The 20,553-nt window shown below is 40.7% G+C and overlaps 1 protein-coding gene across 1 annotated transcript in view; it reads left to right on the top strand.

Annotated features, from left to right (window-relative positions):
• Positions 1–243: 243 nt before the first annotated feature.
• The window catches only part of LOC139380192 (rho GTPase-activating protein 20-like), a 51,048-nt gene continuing 30,738 nt past the window's right edge, over positions 244–20,553 (top strand). Inside the window, exons 1-2 of the mRNA XM_071122647.1 lie at positions 244–706; positions 11,804–11,889. Of these exons, the coding sequence (XP_070978748.1) occupies positions 530–706; positions 11,804–11,889 (263 nt within the window). The 5' untranslated portion in view covers positions 244–529. The remainder of the gene's footprint in view (positions 707–11,803; positions 11,890–20,553) is intronic.

Raw genomic sequence — 20,553 nt, 5'->3', positions numbered from 1 at the left:
ATGTATACAGGTTGTTTGAAGGCAAACAGACCAACTCTATTGGGTGTGCATACAGAGAGTGGGGTGGACTGTGTCATGTATATACAGTAGAAAATTCATACTTCGTAAATTATTTTGCATTAGTCATGTTATTCTTGGCATGCAGAGCGCATTCCTTCACCTGGTCTGCAAACGGTTTGCATGTGATTTATGAGCTAGAACAGTTACCTCTCTATTAGAGCAAATGTTCATGTTTAGGTACCCAGCGGCGCTAGGACCGCCCTCAATTCAGACTGTAGAGGCAAACCTACGCATGGGTTTGAGTCGAAACGAATACACTGCTTCAGACCGAAAGACTCCTTGTGGATCTCGTTGACAGCGTCTAGAAATTATAATTTGCCAGTGCGTTCTTTGAGCTTTCAGTGATGAACTCAGTCCAGGTTTATTTAACGCGTCTTGTCTCGTTTTTATCCGTTATATTGCCGTGAATTATGAATTTCTCACCGGTTTACCTCTTTATTCGTTTGGTCCTGTCGCTGGATAACTTTGGATGCAATGGGAATATGAATACGTGCGCTGTGGTCTGAAGCAGCAGCAGACTCCGAGTCGATCTACTGTAGTAGCCTTGATGGAAACCATGTCGCCACAGCAGGGAACTATCGGACAGAATAGGTCTGGCTCTTTGACAGGGGACAGCAAGCTCTGCGCGCTGCCAGACAGCAAAAAGGTAATGTGGATTCTGGATTGTATGGCATGGATGGTACTGAATTACTGATCTTCTTTTGGGTTTGTCACTTGCTCAATTCTATATGATCCAATTCCTGGTAGCATGCCATGCTGTTTGCTGTAGTAGGCCATTGTTGCCACAGTATCGGTTCAATGGGATTTGACATGATCATTAAACTTCCAGCCTAATCTGGGTTGTGTGCATTATTCACACATGCTATTGAGAGTTACTGGTCATGTTTTGTGGTTTCATGGATTCCTGCGCTTTAACTTTAAATAGTATTTCACAAGGTTACTTATTAGTGTTTATTTTTGGTTTATTTCATAATTTCAGACACCTGCTCCATAAATATAACATCGTTTATAATGCGACATAAGAAAATGATACGACCCATTTTTGTAGCCTAATGCAGGCTAATTTGAAATGGATTAGTTATTCAATTTGTGTAAATTACTCATACGTAAAATTACGCATGCCACCCAATGCAAATTTCGGCAAACAATTAGATAATCAATAGGGCAAGATAAAAAATAAAGACAGCATATTATGAAAAATGTATATTTTTATATTATATATTTTATACATCTATATTTACATTCCTCTGAGTCAGTCTCCTCAAAGTTTGATGAGCTAAAGATTGGTTACAGTTTACAGACATATACAGTAAACCTATTCGATTTAAAAAATAAATAAATATGGAAGCAAATTAACAATGCGTCGCTGTAGTCAAAAATCTGCTCTAGATCACAAATCAATTGGGATTGATAGTCACCAGACAGACAAGAGTGGCGCTGTGTTTGAGGGGCTCTGCACTTACTGGGAGTCAATAGTTTGACTGTCTGGCCTTTCGCCCCACTCAGCATAATCCCATTTAGTTTTAGTTGAGTTAATGTTAATTCACAGAATTCATGGTATAAATATGATTGCTTTAGACTTGCAAATAGCTTCAGTTTCAGTGCAAATATCACGATGTTTCCTTCAATTTAGCTACTCTTCACCATTAGAAGTATCTTTATTGCCCTACAAACCTAACACATAATATGTATTTGTAGTATACAGTGCTTTCAGAAAGCATTCATACCCCTTGATTTAGTCCACATTTTGTTGTTAGCCTGAATTCAAAATGGATTAATAATTTTTTTTCTCACCCATCTACACACACTACCTCACAATGAAAAAGTGAAAGCATGTTTTTAGAAATGATTGCACATTTATTGAGAATGAAATACAGAAATATGTAATTTACATAAATATTTACACCCCTGAGTCAATACTTTGTAGAAGCACCTTTGGCAGCGATTACAGATGTGAGTCTTTCTGGGTAAATCTCTAAAAGCTTTCCATACCTGGATTTTGCATCATTTGCCCATCATTTTCAGGTCCTGCCATCGGTTTTCAGGTAGATTTCAATCAAAACTGTAACTCGGCCACTCAGGAACATTCACTGTCTACTTGGTAAGCAATTCCAGTGTACAGTAGATTTCGCCTTGTGTTTTAGGTTATTGTCCTCCTGAAAGGTAAATTAATTTCCCAGTGTCTGATGGAATGCAGAGTGAACCAGGTTTTCCTCTAGGTTTTTGCTTGTGCTTACTGTAGCTCCATTACGTTTCTTTCTTATCCTGAAAATCTCCCCAGTACTTAACGATTATAAGCATACCCATAACATGATGCAGCCACCACTATACTTGAAAATATGGAGGGTGGTACTCAGTAATGTGTTGTATTGGATTTGCCACAAAAATAAAACTTTGTATTCAGGACTAAAAGTGAATTGACTTTTCCACATTTTTGGCAGTATTACTTTAATGACTTTTTGCAAACTGGATGCATGTCTTGGAATATGTTTTATTCTGTACAGTATTGTAGAGTAACTACAATGTTGTTGATCCATCCTCAGTTTTCTTCTATCACAGCCAATAAACTCTGTAATCGTTTTAAAGACACCATTGGCCTCATGGTGAAATCACTGAGTGGTTTCCTTCCTCTCTGGAAACTGAGTTATGGTTGCCTGTATCTTTGTAGTGGCTCGATGATACACCATCCAAAACCTAATGAATAACTTCACCATGCTCAAAGGGATATTCAATGTATTTTTTTTATTATTTTTTTACCCATCTAACAATAGGTGCCCTTCTTTGCGAGGCACTGGAAAACCTTCCTGGTCGTTGTGGTTGACTCTGTGTTTGAAATTCACTGCTCGAATGAGGGACCTTACAATTATCTGTATGTGTGGGGTACAGAGATGAGGTAGTCATTCACATTTTTACTCCTTAACTTATTTAGGCTTGCCATAACGAAGGGGTTGAATATTTATTCTCTCAAGACATTTCAGCTTGTCATGTTTTAAGAATTTGTAAACATTTTAAAAACATCATTACATTTTGACATTATGGGCTATTGTGCCAGTGACAAAACAAAATCTACATTTAATCAATTTTAAATTCAAGCTTTAACATCAAAATGTGGAAAAAGTAAAGGTGTGTGAATACCTTCTGAAGGCACTGTAGTATGCAATTAATGTGTTGGTGATTACTGCTGATAGACTGCTGATAGACTGCTACTGCTAGAATAATAGTGAAGATATCAAAACTATGAAATAACACATATGGAATCATGTGGTAACGAACAAAGTGTTAAACAAATCAAAATATATGTTATGTTATATACATATATACACCCCTACCTTGTCACAACACAACTGTTTAGCTCAAACGCATTAATTTTAAGAAGGAAAGAAATTCCACAAATGAACTTTTAACAAAGCACACCTGTCAATTGAAATGCATTCCATGGGACTACCACATGAAGCAGGTTGAGAGAATGCCAAGAGTGTGTAAAGCTGTCATGAAGGCAAAGGGTGGTGTCACGCCGGCCCACCTTTACCATTACGTGCTCCTGCCATCATCATTTCGCACACCTGCTTCCCTCGTCACGCGCATCAGCGATTCATTGCACTCACCTGGACTCGATCACTTGTGTTACTTCCTCCCCTATATATGTCTCTTCCCCAGCTCTGTTCCCGCTTCAGCATTAATTGTTGTTTGTCTTTGTATTACCTGGTTCTGACGCTGTTCCATGTCTGTGCTAAATGAAATGTTCAACACTTTGCTTCTCATCTCCAGTGTGGTTCTTACAGGTGGCTACTTTGAAGAATCTCAAATATAAAATATATTTTGATTTAACACTTTTTTGGTTACTACATGATTCTATGTGTGTTATTTCATAGTTTTCATGTCTTCACTATTATCCTACAATGTAGAGAAGAGTACAAATAAAGACCCTGTATTGAGTAGGTGTGTGTATGTGTGTGTGTGTGTGTGTGTGTGTGTTTTATTTTTTGGGGAACTCAGTCAGGGTCTAAACTTCCTGTTGAGTTAGAATAGTAGGATTCACAAGGTGCAATTTTGAAACTTAGTTGTGCATCAGCAGTTTTCCTATTGTTATATGTCAATCACTGACAGGCACTCAATTAGCCCATGTAAGTTAAGGTTTTTTAGATTGGTAAATTAGTCTAGTTAGTCTAGCCAGCTTTCCAAACTTGTAGTAATCATGTCTGAATTACATGTGCCCAGAGGCCCTAAACTCCATGTGGCCCCCATTTGATTGTGTTAGTCAATCTCACTCGGATATATTAACATGACATAAGTCATGGCAACATTTGTAGAATTGCCAGAAATTAGCTTTAAAACTGCAACAACAACCAAAATCTGTAAAGCATACTAATTTGTTTACTTTTTGTTAATAAAATACTTTTCCTGCTGAGTTAATGTGAGTTAATATGTTGCAGCTAATTTTATAGCTAATAGGCTATGTCAGCATTTCCCAAACTTGGTCCTGGGGACCCCAAGCATGGCATATTTAGTTGTTTGCCCTAGCACTACACAGCTGATTCAAATAATGAACTCATCACCAAGATTTGATGATTTAAATCAGCTGTATAGTCCCAGGGCAAAAACCAAAACATGCACTCCTTGAGGTCCCCAGTACTGAGTTTGGGAAATACCGGATCAATAAAGGTGAATGAAGATACAGCAGGACTTAAATTGTATAGAAATGCAGTAAATGAGGTTTAACTTTCGGACCTCACTAAAACACAAACCCTGGTTACGGCCCTGGGGAGTGGTGCTCGACTGCGGCTGACCTTGTGCTGCTTCGTGTGTGTGTGTGTGTTTATCTCTATCTGGGGGTGTTGGGAAAGGCAGAAGACAAATTTCCATTCTAACAATTATATTATTCTAAACTGTTCTCTTATAACAGTTATGTTTATGAGAGAAGTTCTCAGATATGGTTATGAGAGAAGTTCTCTTTTCAGGATCCTTTGGAAAGGTCCATACAGGTTGTCCTCATGATTGAGTTCACTGGGTAAATCTATGGAGGTATGTTTCTATCAAAATGTGTAATATACTGTATGAGTAGTGAGTCACCAACAAAATAAGTGTTTTGAAAATACAGAATGCAACCTTTAAATAAAAATAAAAATCTGCAAATATGCCAATTGAGTTTCACAAAAATTATGTCATGGTCCAAAAGCAAATAAGTCATAATTAACAAAAACAAATGACGATTAGCAAATAAATCCAAGACAAATCTTTTTGTAACACAGCACATTTTAGAAACATTTTCTTGCTTTGAAAACACAACAGTGGTAAAATATGTGACTTGCATTACATTTGTGAGTTGCTCCACATATTTGTGAGTGGCCTCACATATTTGCCAGTTGTGCAGATTTAAAATATGGCATCCAGAATAGGACATCCTAAATTCTCATAAAAATGAATATATCAAATAATTACTTAAAGGATACAAAACCGATGCATTTCTAATTTAATTTCCTCCTTTTATAGCTTATTTTCCTTGATCCCTTCCTTTCCTCTGCTTTCCTTGCTTCCTTCCCTCCTATCCTTTTCTAGCTCCCTTTCCTTCTCTCCTTGATCTTTCCTAGCTGCCTTTCCTGGATCCCTTCCTTTTCTCCCATCCTTTGCTTTTCTCACTCTCTTTCCTCCTATACTTAACCAACTCTCTTTCCTTTCCTCTTACCTAGCTTCCTTTCTTCTTTTTGTTGGTCCTTCCCTAATTTCCTTTACTTTCTTCCTTTCCTAGCTTTATTTAATAATTTCCTAGTTCCCTTTCTGCCTTTCCTTTCCCAGGACCCTTTCCTCTTTTCCTTTCCTAGCTCCTATCCTCTTATCCTTTCTGAGCTTCATTTCCTAGCCCCCTTTCTTCCTTTCCTTTTCTAGCACCCTTTCATTTCCTCCTTTCCTAGATCCCCTTCCCCCATTCCTTTTCTAGCTTCCTAATCGTCTTCTAGCTCATTTTCCTTTCCGCCACTCATAGCTTCCTTTCCAACTTTCCTTTTCTAGCTCCCTTTCCTCCTTTCCATGGAAAGGTATTTAGGAAAAGAGGAAAGGGATCTAGGAAAGGAGCTGAACAGAGGCTGGGGAAGAATGGAAGCAATGAAAGCAGGAAAGGGAGCTAGGCAAGTAAGAAATTTATCTAGAAAGGAGAAGAAAGGAAGGAAGGGAAGCATAGGATAAGAGGAAAGGAAGCTAGGACAGTAGAAGAAAATAAACTAGGAAGTAAAGGGAGCAAGGAACCGAGGAAACAAAGCTAGGAAAGGAAGAAATGGATATAGGAAAGGAGGAGAAGGAAGAAAAGGGAGCAAGAAAAGGAGGAAAGAGCGCTAGGAAAGCAAAGGAGGGGAGGAAAGGAATCACGGAACTGAAGCTAGGAAAGTAGGAATGGAAGATAGGAAATGAAAGGGAGTTCGGTAAGGAGGATAGAGAGCAAGGAAAGCAAAGGAGGGTGGAAAGGAAGGGATGGGATCACTGAAAGGAAACTAGTTAAGTATGAAATTAAGATACCAAACAGATGCATTTCTAAAAGTAATTGTGATATATTCATTTTTATCTTATTTTTATGAGAACTGAGGATGTCCTAATCTGGATGCCGTATATTAATTATGCACAAACTGATCCATAAAATGCAACTCACAAATATGTAGCAACTGTCATGTGAGCTCCCTCTCTGGCTTCTAGGTCACCAGGTTGCTCGTTATGGTGCACACCTGGCACCATCGTTACACACACCTGCACGTCTTCAGACTCCATCACCTCCCTGATTACCTTCCCTATATATGTCACTCTCTTTGGTTCCTTCCCCAAGCGTTATTGTTTGTGTTAATTGTTTTGTATTTAGTTGCGTTTTATTTATTAAAACACTCACTCCCTGAACTTGCTTCCTGACTCTCAGCGCATCGTTACAGAATAACGCCTCACCTAAGGGAAGCATCAGGGAGTGTTTTTTTGTGTCAGGTGGAATGACTTTGGGTTCGGAAGCCGCTACAGGCTCTCACGTCTCAGCCGGATGGCCAGGCTCCCCTGCCTCAGCCGGCTTGTCGGGCTTTCATGCCTTCGCCGGATCGCCAGGCTCCCCTACTTCCACTGGCTCGTCGGGCTTTCATGCCTTCGCCCGATCGCCAGGGTCCCCTGCTTCCACCGGATCGTCAGGTTCCTGCGTCCCAACCGGGGACAGGTTCCCGCGCATCAGCAGGGGTGACCAGTCCGCTCCTGTTCCCCGGGATTGTCTTTGTCCAGCGGCTAGATCCGCGCATCGGGGAGGGGGTACTGTCACGTGTGCTCCCTCTCCGGCCTCTAGGTCATCAGGATGCTCATTATGGCGCACACCTGTCACCATCATTACGCGCACCTGTGCATCGTCAGTCTCACCTGGACTCCATCACCTCCTTGATTCCCTGCCCTATATATGTCACCCCCTTTGGTTCCTTTCCCTGGCCCCATTGTTTGTGTTTCCGTTTCCTGTCTGTATGTTGTTCGTGTTTCTTGTTTTGTTTATTGAATTATGCTCCCTGAACTTGCTTCCCGACTCCCAGCGCACATTTTGCAGCAAATCACAAATGTAATACAAGAAGTCACAAATATGTAAAATGCCTGTCACATGTAATCCGTGGAGTCACAAATGTTGTCACAATTACAAAAACATATTTGACCACTGTTTCCAAAGCAATACAAATGTTTGTAAAATGTGCTGTGTTAATCAGGAAACATTTTGTCTTCCATATTTATTTGCTAATCATCATTTGTTTTTGATAATGATGACTCATTTGCTTTCGGATCATGACATATGTTTGTGAAACTGTATTGGCATATTTACAGCCTGTGATTTTTATTTAAAGATCCACTATGCAGAAATCGCTCCACCTTTTCCTGGTTGCTAAAATTAGAATCATTCTCCTAATTTCAGTTGATGTGACAAAACAAGCAAGTATAGTGTGAAGATCATTGTACCATCTAAACTACTGTGAAATATATTTTCTATAACCATGAACATATTTTTTTCATCTGTTTAAAGCCAGTGCACAAAATCAAAAGTATACTAAAATATAATATCCCCAAAATGTTTCACACACACCATAAGCTTATTTCTCGCAAAAGTGCTTAAATTTGTTTACATCCCTGTTAGTAAGCATTTCTCCTTTGCCAAGATAATCCATCCACCTGACAAGAAGCCGATTAAATGGCAGGATTATTACACAGGTGCACCTTGTGCTGGGGACAATAAAAGGCCACTCTAAAATGTGCAGTTTTGTCACACAACACAATACCACAGATGTCTAAAGTTTTGAGGGAGCGTGTAATTGGCATGCTGACTGCCAAAATGTCCACCAGAGCCGTTGCCAGAGGATTGAATGTTAATTTTTCTACCATAAGCCTCCTCCAACGTCGTTTTAGAGAATTCGGCAGAACTGGCATCCCAACCGCAGGCCATGTGTAACCACTTCAGCCCAGGACCTCCACATCCTGCTTCTTCACCTGCGGGATCGTCTGAGACCAGCCATCCGGACAGCTGATGAAACTGTGGGTTTGCACAATCAAAGAATTTCTGCACAAACTGTCAGAAACGTCTCAGGGAAGCTAATCTGTGTGCTCGTCATCCTCGACAGAGTCTTGCCTTGACTGTACTTTAGTAGGCAAATGCTCACCTTCAATCGCCACTGGCACACAGGAGAAGTGTGCTCTTCACAGATGAATCTTGTGTTTCAACTGTTCCGGGCAAATGGCAGACAGCGTGTATAGTGTCGTGTTGGCAAGTTGTTTGCTAAAGTCAGCGTTAACAGAGTGCCCCATGGTGGCTGTGGGGTTATGGTATAGGCAGGCATAAGCTAAGGATAACAATTGCATTTAATCTGTGGCAATTAGAATGCACAGATACCATGACGAGATTCTTAGGCCCATTGTTGTGGCATTCATCCAATGCCATCACCTCATGTTTCAGCATGATAATGCATGTCGCAAGGATATGCACATAATTTCTAGAAGCTTAAAATGTCCCAGTTCTTCCATGGTCTGCATACTCACCAGACATGTCACCGATTGAGCATGTTTGGGATGCTCTGGATCGACGTGTACGACAGCCTAATCCAGTTCCTGCAAAAATCCAGCAACTTCACACATCCACTGAAGAGGAGTGGGACAACCTTCTACAGGCCACAATTAACAGCCTGATCAACTCTATACGAAGGAGATGTGCCATGCTGCACAAGCTAATTTGGAGGTCACACCAGATACTGACTGGTTTTCTGACCCACATCCATAATATATATATATATATTTTTTAAGGTATATGTGACCAACAGATGCATATCTGTATTCCCACTCATGTGAAATCTATAGATTAGGGCCTAATGAATTTATTTAAATTGACTGATTTCCTTTATATGAACTGTAACTCAGTAAAATATTTTACATTTTTGCATGGTGCGTTTATATTTTTGTTCAGTGTAAAAGACGCAAAAGCCAAACTTATGAACGGGAAGTCTAGAAATAGTGGAAATAGAACAGATTCTTCTTATTCTTCAGATTCTTCTGCTTCTTATTTTTTTAAATTTACTTTATTCAACCAGGTAGGCTAGTTGAGAACAAGTTCTCAACAAGTTCTCAACAAGTTATCATTCTTAGACTTGCTTTCAATGAGAATTACAGATCTATAACACACATTTCTATGATCATTTGGTCATGTCACCCAAAAAGTGACAGATTGCAGCTTTAAAGGTTGCATTCTGTTCATAACACATATTGTGTCTGTGTCTCACTACTCACATACACTGAGTATACCAAACATTAGGAACACCTTCCTAATATTGAGCTGCACCCCAGTCTCCCTCAGAACAGCCTCAATTTGTCAGGGGACGGACTCTACAGGCTACTAAACGCATTCCACATGGATGCTGGCCCATGTTGACTCCAACGCTTCCTACAGCTGTGTCAAGTTGGCTGGATGTCCCTTGGGTGGTGGACCATTCTTGATACACATGGGAAACTGTTGAGTGTGAAAAACCCAGCAGCATTGCAGTTCTTGACACAAACCGGTGCGCCTGGCACCTACTCCCATATCCCGCTCAAAGGCACCTAAATCTTACCCATTCACCATCTGAATGGTGTACATACGGTACACAATCCATGTTTCAATTGTCTAAAGGCTTAAAAATCCTTCTTTAACCTGTCTCTTCCCATTCATCTACACTGACTTGAAGTAGATTTAGCAAGTGACATCAATAAGGGATCATAGCTTTCACCTGGTCAGTCTATGTTGTGGAAAGAGTAGGTGTTCTTAATGTTTTGTCTACTCAGTGTATATTAAACATTTTGATAGAAATATATCTCCATAATCAGTCAAATCTTATTCTGCAGGACTGGTGATAGGTGAATTGAATATCAATTAATTGAATTTGGCTACTGCACTTCAATGGCATCATCTAAGACTTCTAAAACCAACCCTTTAGTTGTAGTCAGTGGTGGGAAAAGTACCCAGTTGTCATACTTGAGTAAAAAAAAAAGTACCTTAATAGAAAATGACTCAAGTAAAAGTGAAAGTCACCCAGTAAAATACTATTCGAGTGAAAGTCTAAAAGTATTTGGTTTTAAATAGACTTAAGTATCAAAAGGAAATGTAATTGCTAAAATATACTTAAGTATCAAGTAAATAATTTCAAATTCCTCATATTAAGCAACCCAGATGGCACCATTTTCTTTTATTTAAATTTTAAATGTTTGATTTTTTATTTTATTTTATTTTTTACAAATAGCCAGGGGCATACTCCAACACTCAGACATCATTTACAAATAAAGCATTTGTGTTTAGTGAGTCCGTCAGATCAGAGGCAGTAGAGCTGCCAGGGATGTTCTCTTGATAAGTGTATGAATTGGACCTGTCCTGCTAAGCATTCAAAATGTAACTAGTACTTTTGAGTGTCAGGGAAAACGTATGGAGTAAAAAGTACATTATTTTCTTGATGTATGTAGTGAAGTAAAAGTTGTCAAAACTATAAATAGTAAACTACAGATAACCCCAAAAACTACCTAAGTAATATTTAAAAGTATTTTTACTTAAGTATTTTACACCACTGGTTGCAGTTAATCTTGTAACATCATGTAAAATGTATGTAATGTTATAACAAGGCCACCAGCCTGACCAAGCTATTTTGAGAGTGAAACCTTTTTCCATAGTCATTAGATTTGCCATATTAAATGATGTGGTGAGATATTAAAGGGGATAACAGGTAGGAATTTGCTGACTTAAAGGGCAAGTTGAAAAGAGGTTGTTAAGCCAACCTTATTTGATTTTTGTCTGTGACTTTTCTCACAGACATTTGTCTGTTGACAGTTTTACGATTCACGTTTTTTGGTAAATGTAAATGTAAAGAAAAGTAAAAATGTAATTCCTGTGGTGGTCTACTAAATTCCTGACATTGAGAGAGATTAGGATTTATTTAGAAACATTGACAGTGGAGACCGATGACAAACCAAACACTACATACTTCTCTCTCTCTGTTTGTTCTTTTTTTCTGTTTCTCTTTCTCTCTTTCTTTCTTTCTTTCTTTCTTTTTATTTCTGTCTTTCATTCTTTCTTTTTCTTTTTTTCTCTTCCCTTCCTTAATACCATTTAGAGATATGGTATATGACTATCAGGATGTGTTACAGTATGACCTCTGTACATTTTACTACAGTAAATAACATTAGACTATATAAATAATGACCAGTTGACCCAGTATTCTCTCACTCCCTTTTTTTCTCTCCATAGAAGATGAAGACCCTGGCCCATCGACGACAGTCTGCCCCCTCCCTGGTCATCAGCAAAGCACTTACCAAATCACGAAGCATGTCCAGGTACAGTAACAGCCTATCAGATACCTCTATTCAACTAAACTGCTACCTATCACTATGTGTAGTCCCTAATAGAGGTTTTCACATGTCCAACAGACACAAAATTCGGAGAACTGACCTGGGACCCGAGTGGGTCTGGGGCCTAAATTCAGACTTTTGTCTCTGATCTGGGTTGAGCCTGATGTAATTGCCACAGATCTCAGGTATGTGTAGGGCTGTGGCGGTCATGACATTTTCACGAAATGTATCCTCTATTATTTCTTACAACCGATAAGAACTCTAAAACATCAGAATGGCAGTTACTTACCACAATTCCATGTTCTGCTTAGACTAATCTGCGCTGGGCTCTCTCTGTAATTCCAACACAATTTTCGGGCTACCCAAGAGGAAACACCGGCGTTACAGAGGCAAGAGAGGGGAGATCCTGGTGAGATTCTCCATTCTCTATCCACCGGGCGGACAGGATAGTGGAGTCAGGGAAATCAGGGGGGGTGCCTCTTCATCAACTCCAGCTGGTTTGCTAATTCCAGCGCAGTGGAGGTTTCGACACACTGTTCACCAGTCTTGGAATACCTGACGGTCAAATGCCGACCCTTCTACCTTCTGAGGGAGTTTTCAGCTGTTATTGTGACTGCTGTATACATTCCACCAAAGGACAATAAAAAAAACAAGCTGGCGCTTAACAAACTATACAAAGCTATAATCAAGCAGGAAAACCTACACCCAGAGGCTGCCTTTCTGGTTGCCGGAGATTTTAATTCGGTGTCACTAAGGCACGTGATGCCCAACTTCCACCAGCACGTCTCCAACGCCACCAGGGACATTAAAGTCCTAGACCACTGCTATTCTACCCACAAGCAAACATACAAGCAAACCCTCCGCCATTCGGCAAATCTGAAGCTGAAACAGGAAGTACCTGCGATTCACACCGCTGAGAAATAGTCACCAGAATCAGAGGTTATGCTGCAGGCAGTGTTGTAGTATCTACATATTGAGTGTCTCGGTGTTATACTCGGTCTTGATTCGGTCTCGGACAGTGAAGACTCATAATTTCTTGCCAAGACCAGCGGAGTAAAAAAACATAATTATCAGCTTCCATTCAGTCAGCGCATAAAACCGCTTCACCAGGCCAAATATATACACTCATTTCGTGAAACAACAGCCTTTATATCTATTATATACATTTTTCTGCAGTGGTGAACCTATAGGCCTTCAATGTGTGACAGGTTAGTACAGTGGCGAACCTATAGGCCTTCAATGTGTGACAGGTTAGTACAGTGGCGAACCTATAGGCCTTCAATGTGTGACAGGTTAGCACAGTGGCGAACCTATAGGCCTTCAATGTGTGACAGGTTGGTGATTCTGAAAGGACAGCAACTGCAATACCAGCTCACTCATTTATGAGAGTACACTTTTTGTAAAACACAAAGGGCCAGTGGTGGAGTAGCGGGTATACGCAGGTACAGTATAAGCCTTATACCCACATTTGTTTCAGCGGGCATAACTTATACTCACTTCTTAATCTCTATTGATGTGTATCAAAGTAGTGTAGTGGAGGTATATGATCAGTTATATAGAGAAATCATGCACAAAGTAGCCTACACAACCACAAAGCACATGAAATATATTCACATGCACACAGCCTTGTTTTAGCGGAATATCATCTGCAGGCAGCAAGAGTGTGCAGCTCTCCACTGGTTCTGGCATGGAGCAGTTCACAGAATAATGTAATCGGTAGTCGGTAGGGTAGGAAAGATGTTTCAACTTATGAGATCTATCAGTAAATGCTAACTAAGGCAACAATGGGTATGCAAACCAGGTTTTGAAAAAGTTTAGTCTGAAGTGTTGATTAGTAAGCTATTTGTGATGCGCAATTGTCATCATGCGCTGCTTGCATCAGGGTGTAGACATGGATGGGCCTGGGTTGACAGAGGCCAACCCACTGGGGAGCCAGGCCCTGATAGGCCCACCCAATCAGATTGATGTGGTTTAAGAATTGTTGTGGACTTAGACCATCAAATGTGTGACTATTTTCTATAAAACAAAAGTGTGATTTTGAGAGTGAAAATCGGAAAATCTATAGGAAAACTCGTAATAAAACAGGAAAAGAGGATTTTTCACACAGGGTGCCTTCGCTGAGCAGGCCATTTGGGAACTTTTGTGCAAAATCTGAGGATGCCCACTTCACACACAGCATGATGTTAAAATATAAGCAGTCCATAAACTCAAACATAATAAGCCAGTAGGTCCCAATCATAAGAATACAAAAACACAACCATTAAGCATTTCCTAATCGAAATGTACAACTATTACTTCCCATTGCAAAAACCATTTCACATTTATCACAGTTAATGCTACAAACTAATTTGATAAGAGGTTTTAAAAATTTGACTCAACGTTCCATGATGTACACTAAGATATTGTTGGCAGAATAGATGGATGCAGTTCAATGTATGATTAATATAATTATACAATACATTTCTTGGTAGTACAACAAATATTGATATCAGGTTGTAAATCACAGCTGTCCTGGTACATTGTTTACTGCCTCCATTCGGGATGCACTGTTTCAGTTTTCAATGACTCAATATTCTGGACAAAATGGACAAATTTAACTAAGGCTGCGAATGTCAATACAATCAAACTAGCATGGGCTCCCGAGTGGGGCAGTGGTCTAAGGCACTACATCTCAGTGCTAGAGGCGTCACTACAGACACCCTGGTTTGAATCCAGGCTGTATCACAACCGGCCGTGATTGGGAGACCCATAGGGCGGTGCACCATTGGCCCCGGGTTTGGCAGGTGTAGGTCGTCATTGTAAATAAGAATTTGTTCTTAGCTGACTTGCCTAGTTAAAATAAAGGTCAGATAAAAAAATTCAAACGATCACAAGTCAGTCATAACGTGGCTACTAGGATAGCATATCTAATCATGTACTGTAGCAAACTAAAACCACAGAATCTAATGTTAGCTAGCTGCTAGGAGAATGTCATGCCATTGGAGGAGTGGGTGAGTGACTGACTTTTTCCCCTCATATTTTTTTTGGTTGCTATACACAGAGATGCAGGTGTCATTTGATTAGATAGGCTAACTGGATAACAGTCGTTCAAGTTCTTGCTATCTCTTGCGTTCGCAAATTCACTCTGGCTATCTACTCCGATTTCAGAGCACTCTCATCTGAGTGTGCCAGAACACAGAACAACTGATGAATTTACAAATGCGCAGTACCCACTGAATATAACCAATGTCAGTAAACGTAGGCACAAAAAGTAATAGTTAGTCAAGAACACTCTAGATAACATGTAAACAGCCTAACCAGCACTGCTACGATGAGTAAAATGGTCAGAGTGAGGTGTTCTCTCATTTATGTCTGGAAGTAGCTAGCTAGCAAGCTAGCCAACGTTAGCCAGTTAGCTTGGGTGCTTGGTTGGGACAAGCATGCCATGGCAGGCAAACTGCAGAAGGACGAGGAGGCTACAATTCCACATCATTTATCAGTGCAATTTTGATGGCCAACTAGAAGAAAAAGTTTGACAGGGTTTATCTAATATTCCTTTGTTATATTTGAGCTCATCTTGCTCTGGCTAGCATTAGTTGTTGATGTGCATAACTGAGGGAGAGACAGCCTACCTTTTCATGGTCGTTTGATTAGTAGGACTGTAAAGTTCTCAAATGTACGAGGACTACCGTGATGTTTACATATAGAATTTTCAGAAATTAATTCAGGTGTATTTTGTGGCTTTTGGCGAATGCGTTGTAATGATCTAAAGTTGCGCTGTTGCAACTTCCTGTAAACACAGTCCAGTTCAAAGTGAATGAAGGAAGGCCCGTGTGGCAAATGGCTTGTTTATATAAAGGCTTACTGCAGCTCTGATTGACTATAGCTCACCGGTCTGTGTAGACTCTAGTCCAGGACAAGACAGCTGTTTTTAGTCTGTTTTATTTACAGCAGTGTCTATTAATTGTCCAAACGCACGGCCGCTTTCTCCACTCTATATTACTAAAGAATTTTCACAAATGCCTTAATATACATAATTCCCAATCATTCTATGAATTTATGAAAACCTGAAAATGACCATATCTAAGTGGTCGTTTGTCAGAAATGTTTTAAAAAGTGTCATATTCTTCCTGGGGGTGTATATGAACAGATTTGAATATGATTTTAATGTTGCAAAATTCTTTCAGTTCCAATTTAAATGCAGCAATGTTTTACACACCAGTTATTTTCAAATTGATGGCTAACAACAGCAAGCGCGCTGCAATAAAAAACACAGTTCTACTCACCAGATGATGATCATTTAAAACTTAACTTCTTATTGAAAGTTATTCTTGTAAAGGGAGACGCTAACAAATTAGCAACAACATCCTATTTGATAACACCTGATGCAGCCACTGCAAACTAGCCCACAACAAAAGCTAGATTAAATCAGAAGATCACTGAAAATAACATTATAAAATATCATTATTGTTATAATCATTATTTTATAAATCCTTAGCCCTTCTCTGAAGGCATAGAAGGCCCATCGTTCCCTACTGTGTTTGGGTTAGAAATAATTTGTAGAGTGGCTCCATTTTCCCTCAGAATGCATCTTTTCACTATTCTCAATGTCAAAAGAAACCAAATGTTGTTCTAACAAAATTACAATCATGGTCTTGAATTTGACTTTTTTCTGGCCTCGGTCTTGACTCGGTTTTGCCCCTCCTCCCTCCGGTCTCGGTCTGGACTCGGACTCGATTTGCTCCTGTCTTGGTCTTGAATTGGTCTCGCTTTTAATGGTCTAGAACACAACACTGGCCACATGACTGCTTTGCTAACACTGATTGGAATATGTTTCGAGACTCCGCCGATAACATTGATGAGCTAACCACCTCAGTCATTGGCTTCATTAGAAAATGCATCATCAACGTTGTACTCACAGTGAGGGTTCGTGAGAAGGGTCTTTAATGCGGTCCACACCCTCAAGGCTGCGGGCCCCGCCGGTATTCCAGGGCATGCACAGTACAGCTGGCAGGCATATTCAGAGTAATTTTCAACCCCTCCTTATCCCAGTCTGTAATCCCCACATGTTTTAAGATGACCACAATCATTCCTGTTCCTAAGAACTATAAGGTTTCATACCACAATGACTACCGCCCTGTAGCACTCACTTCTGTAATCACAATGTGCTTTGAGAGGCTGGTTATGGCACACATTAACTCCACCATCCAAGCCACCCTAGACCCACTCCAATTTGCATACCGCCCCATCAGATCCATAGACGATGCAGTCTCAATTGCTCTCCACACTACCCTCACTCACCTAGATAAGAGAAATACCAATGTGAGAATGCTGTTCGTTGACTACAGCACAGCGTTCAACACCATTGTCCTCTTCAAGCTCATCACCAAGCTTAGGACTCCTCCCTCTTAGAACACCTCCCTCTGCAACTGGATCCTGGACTTCCTGATGGGCCGACTCCAGGTGGTGAGGGTAGGCAACATCACCTCTGGCACGTTGACCCTTAACACAGGGGCCCCACATAAGCTTAGTGTAAGCTTAGTCCTCTTCTGTACTCCATGTTCACCCATTACTGAGTGGCCACACATGACTCCAACACCATTATCAAGTTTGCTGACGACACCACGGTGGTAGGCCAGATCACCAGACATGTCAGCTCTGCTTTTAGCTCCTAAGAAACTTTGCAGTATTTCATTTTTTTGTGTGTTATTTCTTACATTATTAGCCCAGTTGTTTGTGTTATTACATACAGCCGGAAATACGTTTTGGATATCAGAGCGGCGGTAACTCACCAGCAATACGACCAGGAATATGACTTTCCCGAATTGGATCCTTTGTTCGTACCCCTCAGGGCAATTGAACTTATCCCAGAGGCTGCTCTAAGACGCTGCCGCCGGTGAAGAGGTTTTCGGACTGGACATCTATTACACCATCCACCGCTTCTGATTATATTACTCGCTAATGTTCAGTCTCTTGACAATAAAGTAGACAAGCTCGGGGCAAGGATCTCCTTCCGGAGAGACATCACAACAATATTATAACCGCCATCGATAAGAGACATTACTGTGCAGCTGTATTCATCGACCTGCCCAAGGCTTTTGACTCTGTCAATCACCACATTCTTATTGGCAGACTCGACAGCCTTGGTTTCTCAAATGATTGCCTCGCCTGGTTTACCAACTACTTCTCAGATAGAGTTCAGTGTGTCAAATCGGAAGGCCTGTTGTTCGGACCTCTGGCAGTCTCTATGGGGGTGCCACAGGGTTCAATTGTCGGGCCGACTCTCTTCTCTGTTTACATCAATGATGTCGCTCTTGCTGCTGGTGATTCTCTGATCCACCTCTACGCAGACGACACCATTCTGTATACTTCTGGCCCCTCTTTGGACACTGTGTTAACATACCTCCAGATGAGCTTCAATGCTATACAACTCTCCTTCCGTGGCCTCCAGCTACTCTTAAATGCAAGTCAAACTAAATGCATGCTATTCAATCGATCACTGCCTGCACCTGCCCGCCGTCCAGGGTTCACTACTCTGGACGGCTCTGACTTAGAATACATGGACAACTACAAATACCTAGGTGTCTGGTTAGACTGTAAACTCTCCTTCCAGACTCACATTAACCATCTCCAATCCAAAATTAAATCTAGAATTGGCTTCCTATATCGCAACAAAGCATCCTTCACTCATGCTGCCAAACATACACTTGTAAAACTGACCATCCTACCGATCCTCGACTTCGGCGATGTCATCTATAAAATAGCCTCCAACACTCTACTCAGACAATTGGATGCAGTCTATCACAGTGCCATCCGTTTTGTCACCAAAGACCCTTACATTACCCACCACTGCGACCTGTACGCACGCTCTCGTTGGTTGGCCCTCGCTTCACACTCATCGCCAAACCCACTGGCTACAGGTTATCTACAAGTCTCTGCTAGGTAAAGCCCCACCTTATCTCAGCTCACTGGTCACCATAGAAGCACCCACTCGTAGCACACGCTTCAGCAGGTATATCTCACTGGTCACCCCCAAAGTAATTCCTCCTTTGGTCGCCTTTCCTTCCAGTTCTCTGCTGCCAATGACTGGAACGAACTGCAAAAATCACAGAAGCTGAAGACTCATATCTCCCTCACTAGCTTTAAGCACCAGCTGTCAGAGCAGCTCACAGATTACTGCACCTGTACATAGCCCATCTGTAAACAGCCCATCTATCTACCTCATCCCCATAGTGTATTTATTTATTTATCTTGCTCCTTTGCACCCCAGTATCTCTACTTGCACATTCATCTTCTGCACATCTACCATTCCAGTGTTTAACTGCTATATTGTAATTACTTCGTCACCATGGCCTATTTATTGCCTTAACTCCCTTATCTTACCTCATTTGCACTCACTGTATATAGACTTTCAAAAAAAATATTATACTGTATTATTGACTGTATGTTTTGTTAATTCCATGTGTAACTCTGTGTTGTTGTATGTGTCGAATTGCTATGCTTTATCTTGGCCAGGTAGCTGTTGCAAATGAGAACTTGTTCTCAACTAGCCTACCTGGTTAAATAAAGGTGAAATAAAAATCAGGGACTGTAACATACTCTGTTTCACGGAATCATGGGTCTCTCCAGATATACTGTTCCCATCGATACAGCCAGCTGGGTTCTCAGTACATTGCACAGACAGGAATAAAGAACTCTCTGGGAAGAAGAAAGGCGGGGGTGTATTTTTCATGATTAACTACTCATGGTGTGATTGTGATAACGTACAGAAACTCAAATCCTTGAGTTTCTAGAATACCTCACAGTCAAATGATGACCGTATTACCGCTGAAGAGAATTCTCCTCGGTTAATAATCACACCTGTGTATATTTCCCCTCAAGCCGATACCACGACGGCCCTCAAGGAACTACACTGGACTTTTTGCAAACTGGAAACCACATATCCTGTGGCAACATTTATTGAAGCTGGGGATTTTAACAAAGCAAATTTGAGGAAAACACTATTGAAGTTCTATCAACACATTCACTGTAGTACTCGAGCTGCTAAAACACTCAACCACCGCTACTCCAACTTCCGGGATGCCTCAAAGGCCCTCCCCCGCCCTCGCAGATCATGAATACATTTTGCTCATCCCTTCCTATAGTCAGAAACTCAAACATGAAGTACCCGTGCTAAGGTCTATTCAATGCCGGTCTGATCAATCAGTCCCCTCTTGCTGCAAGATGTCCACCATTGTTACAATGGCTTGTAATTGGAATATAAAGGGAATAACTCCCAGATTGCAGTTCCTAGGGCTTCCACTAGATGTCAACAGTCTTTAGAAAGAGTTTCAGGCTTGTGTTTTGAAAAATTAGCTGGAATTTGTAGTTGTTCTAAATGGCTACCATTTTGGCTGTAGTGTTTTTTGCCCGTTCCAGTGAGGGTGCGTACTTCTTTATTTATCTCCGGTAATGGTCTCCGGAATTCTCTGTCTTAAATTTGATTATTTATTTACATATTAGGGTACCTGAGGATTTATTAGGAACGTTGTTTGATATGTTTGGAAGAAGTTTATTGGTAACTTACTGGATTCATTTGTATGCATTTTGAACGAGGGAAACCGGTGGATTACTGAGTCAAACGCACCAATGAAACTGACGTTTTTGGGATATAAAGAAGGACTTTATCGA

The sequence above is a fragment of the Oncorhynchus clarkii genome, chromosome 22, assembly GCF_045791955.1.
Source record: "Oncorhynchus clarkii lewisi isolate Uvic-CL-2024 chromosome 22, UVic_Ocla_1.0, whole genome shotgun sequence".
Lineage (NCBI taxonomy): Eukaryota > Metazoa > Chordata > Actinopteri > Salmoniformes > Salmonidae > Oncorhynchus > Oncorhynchus clarkii.
This window is presented reverse-complemented; position numbering and strand designations above follow the sequence as displayed.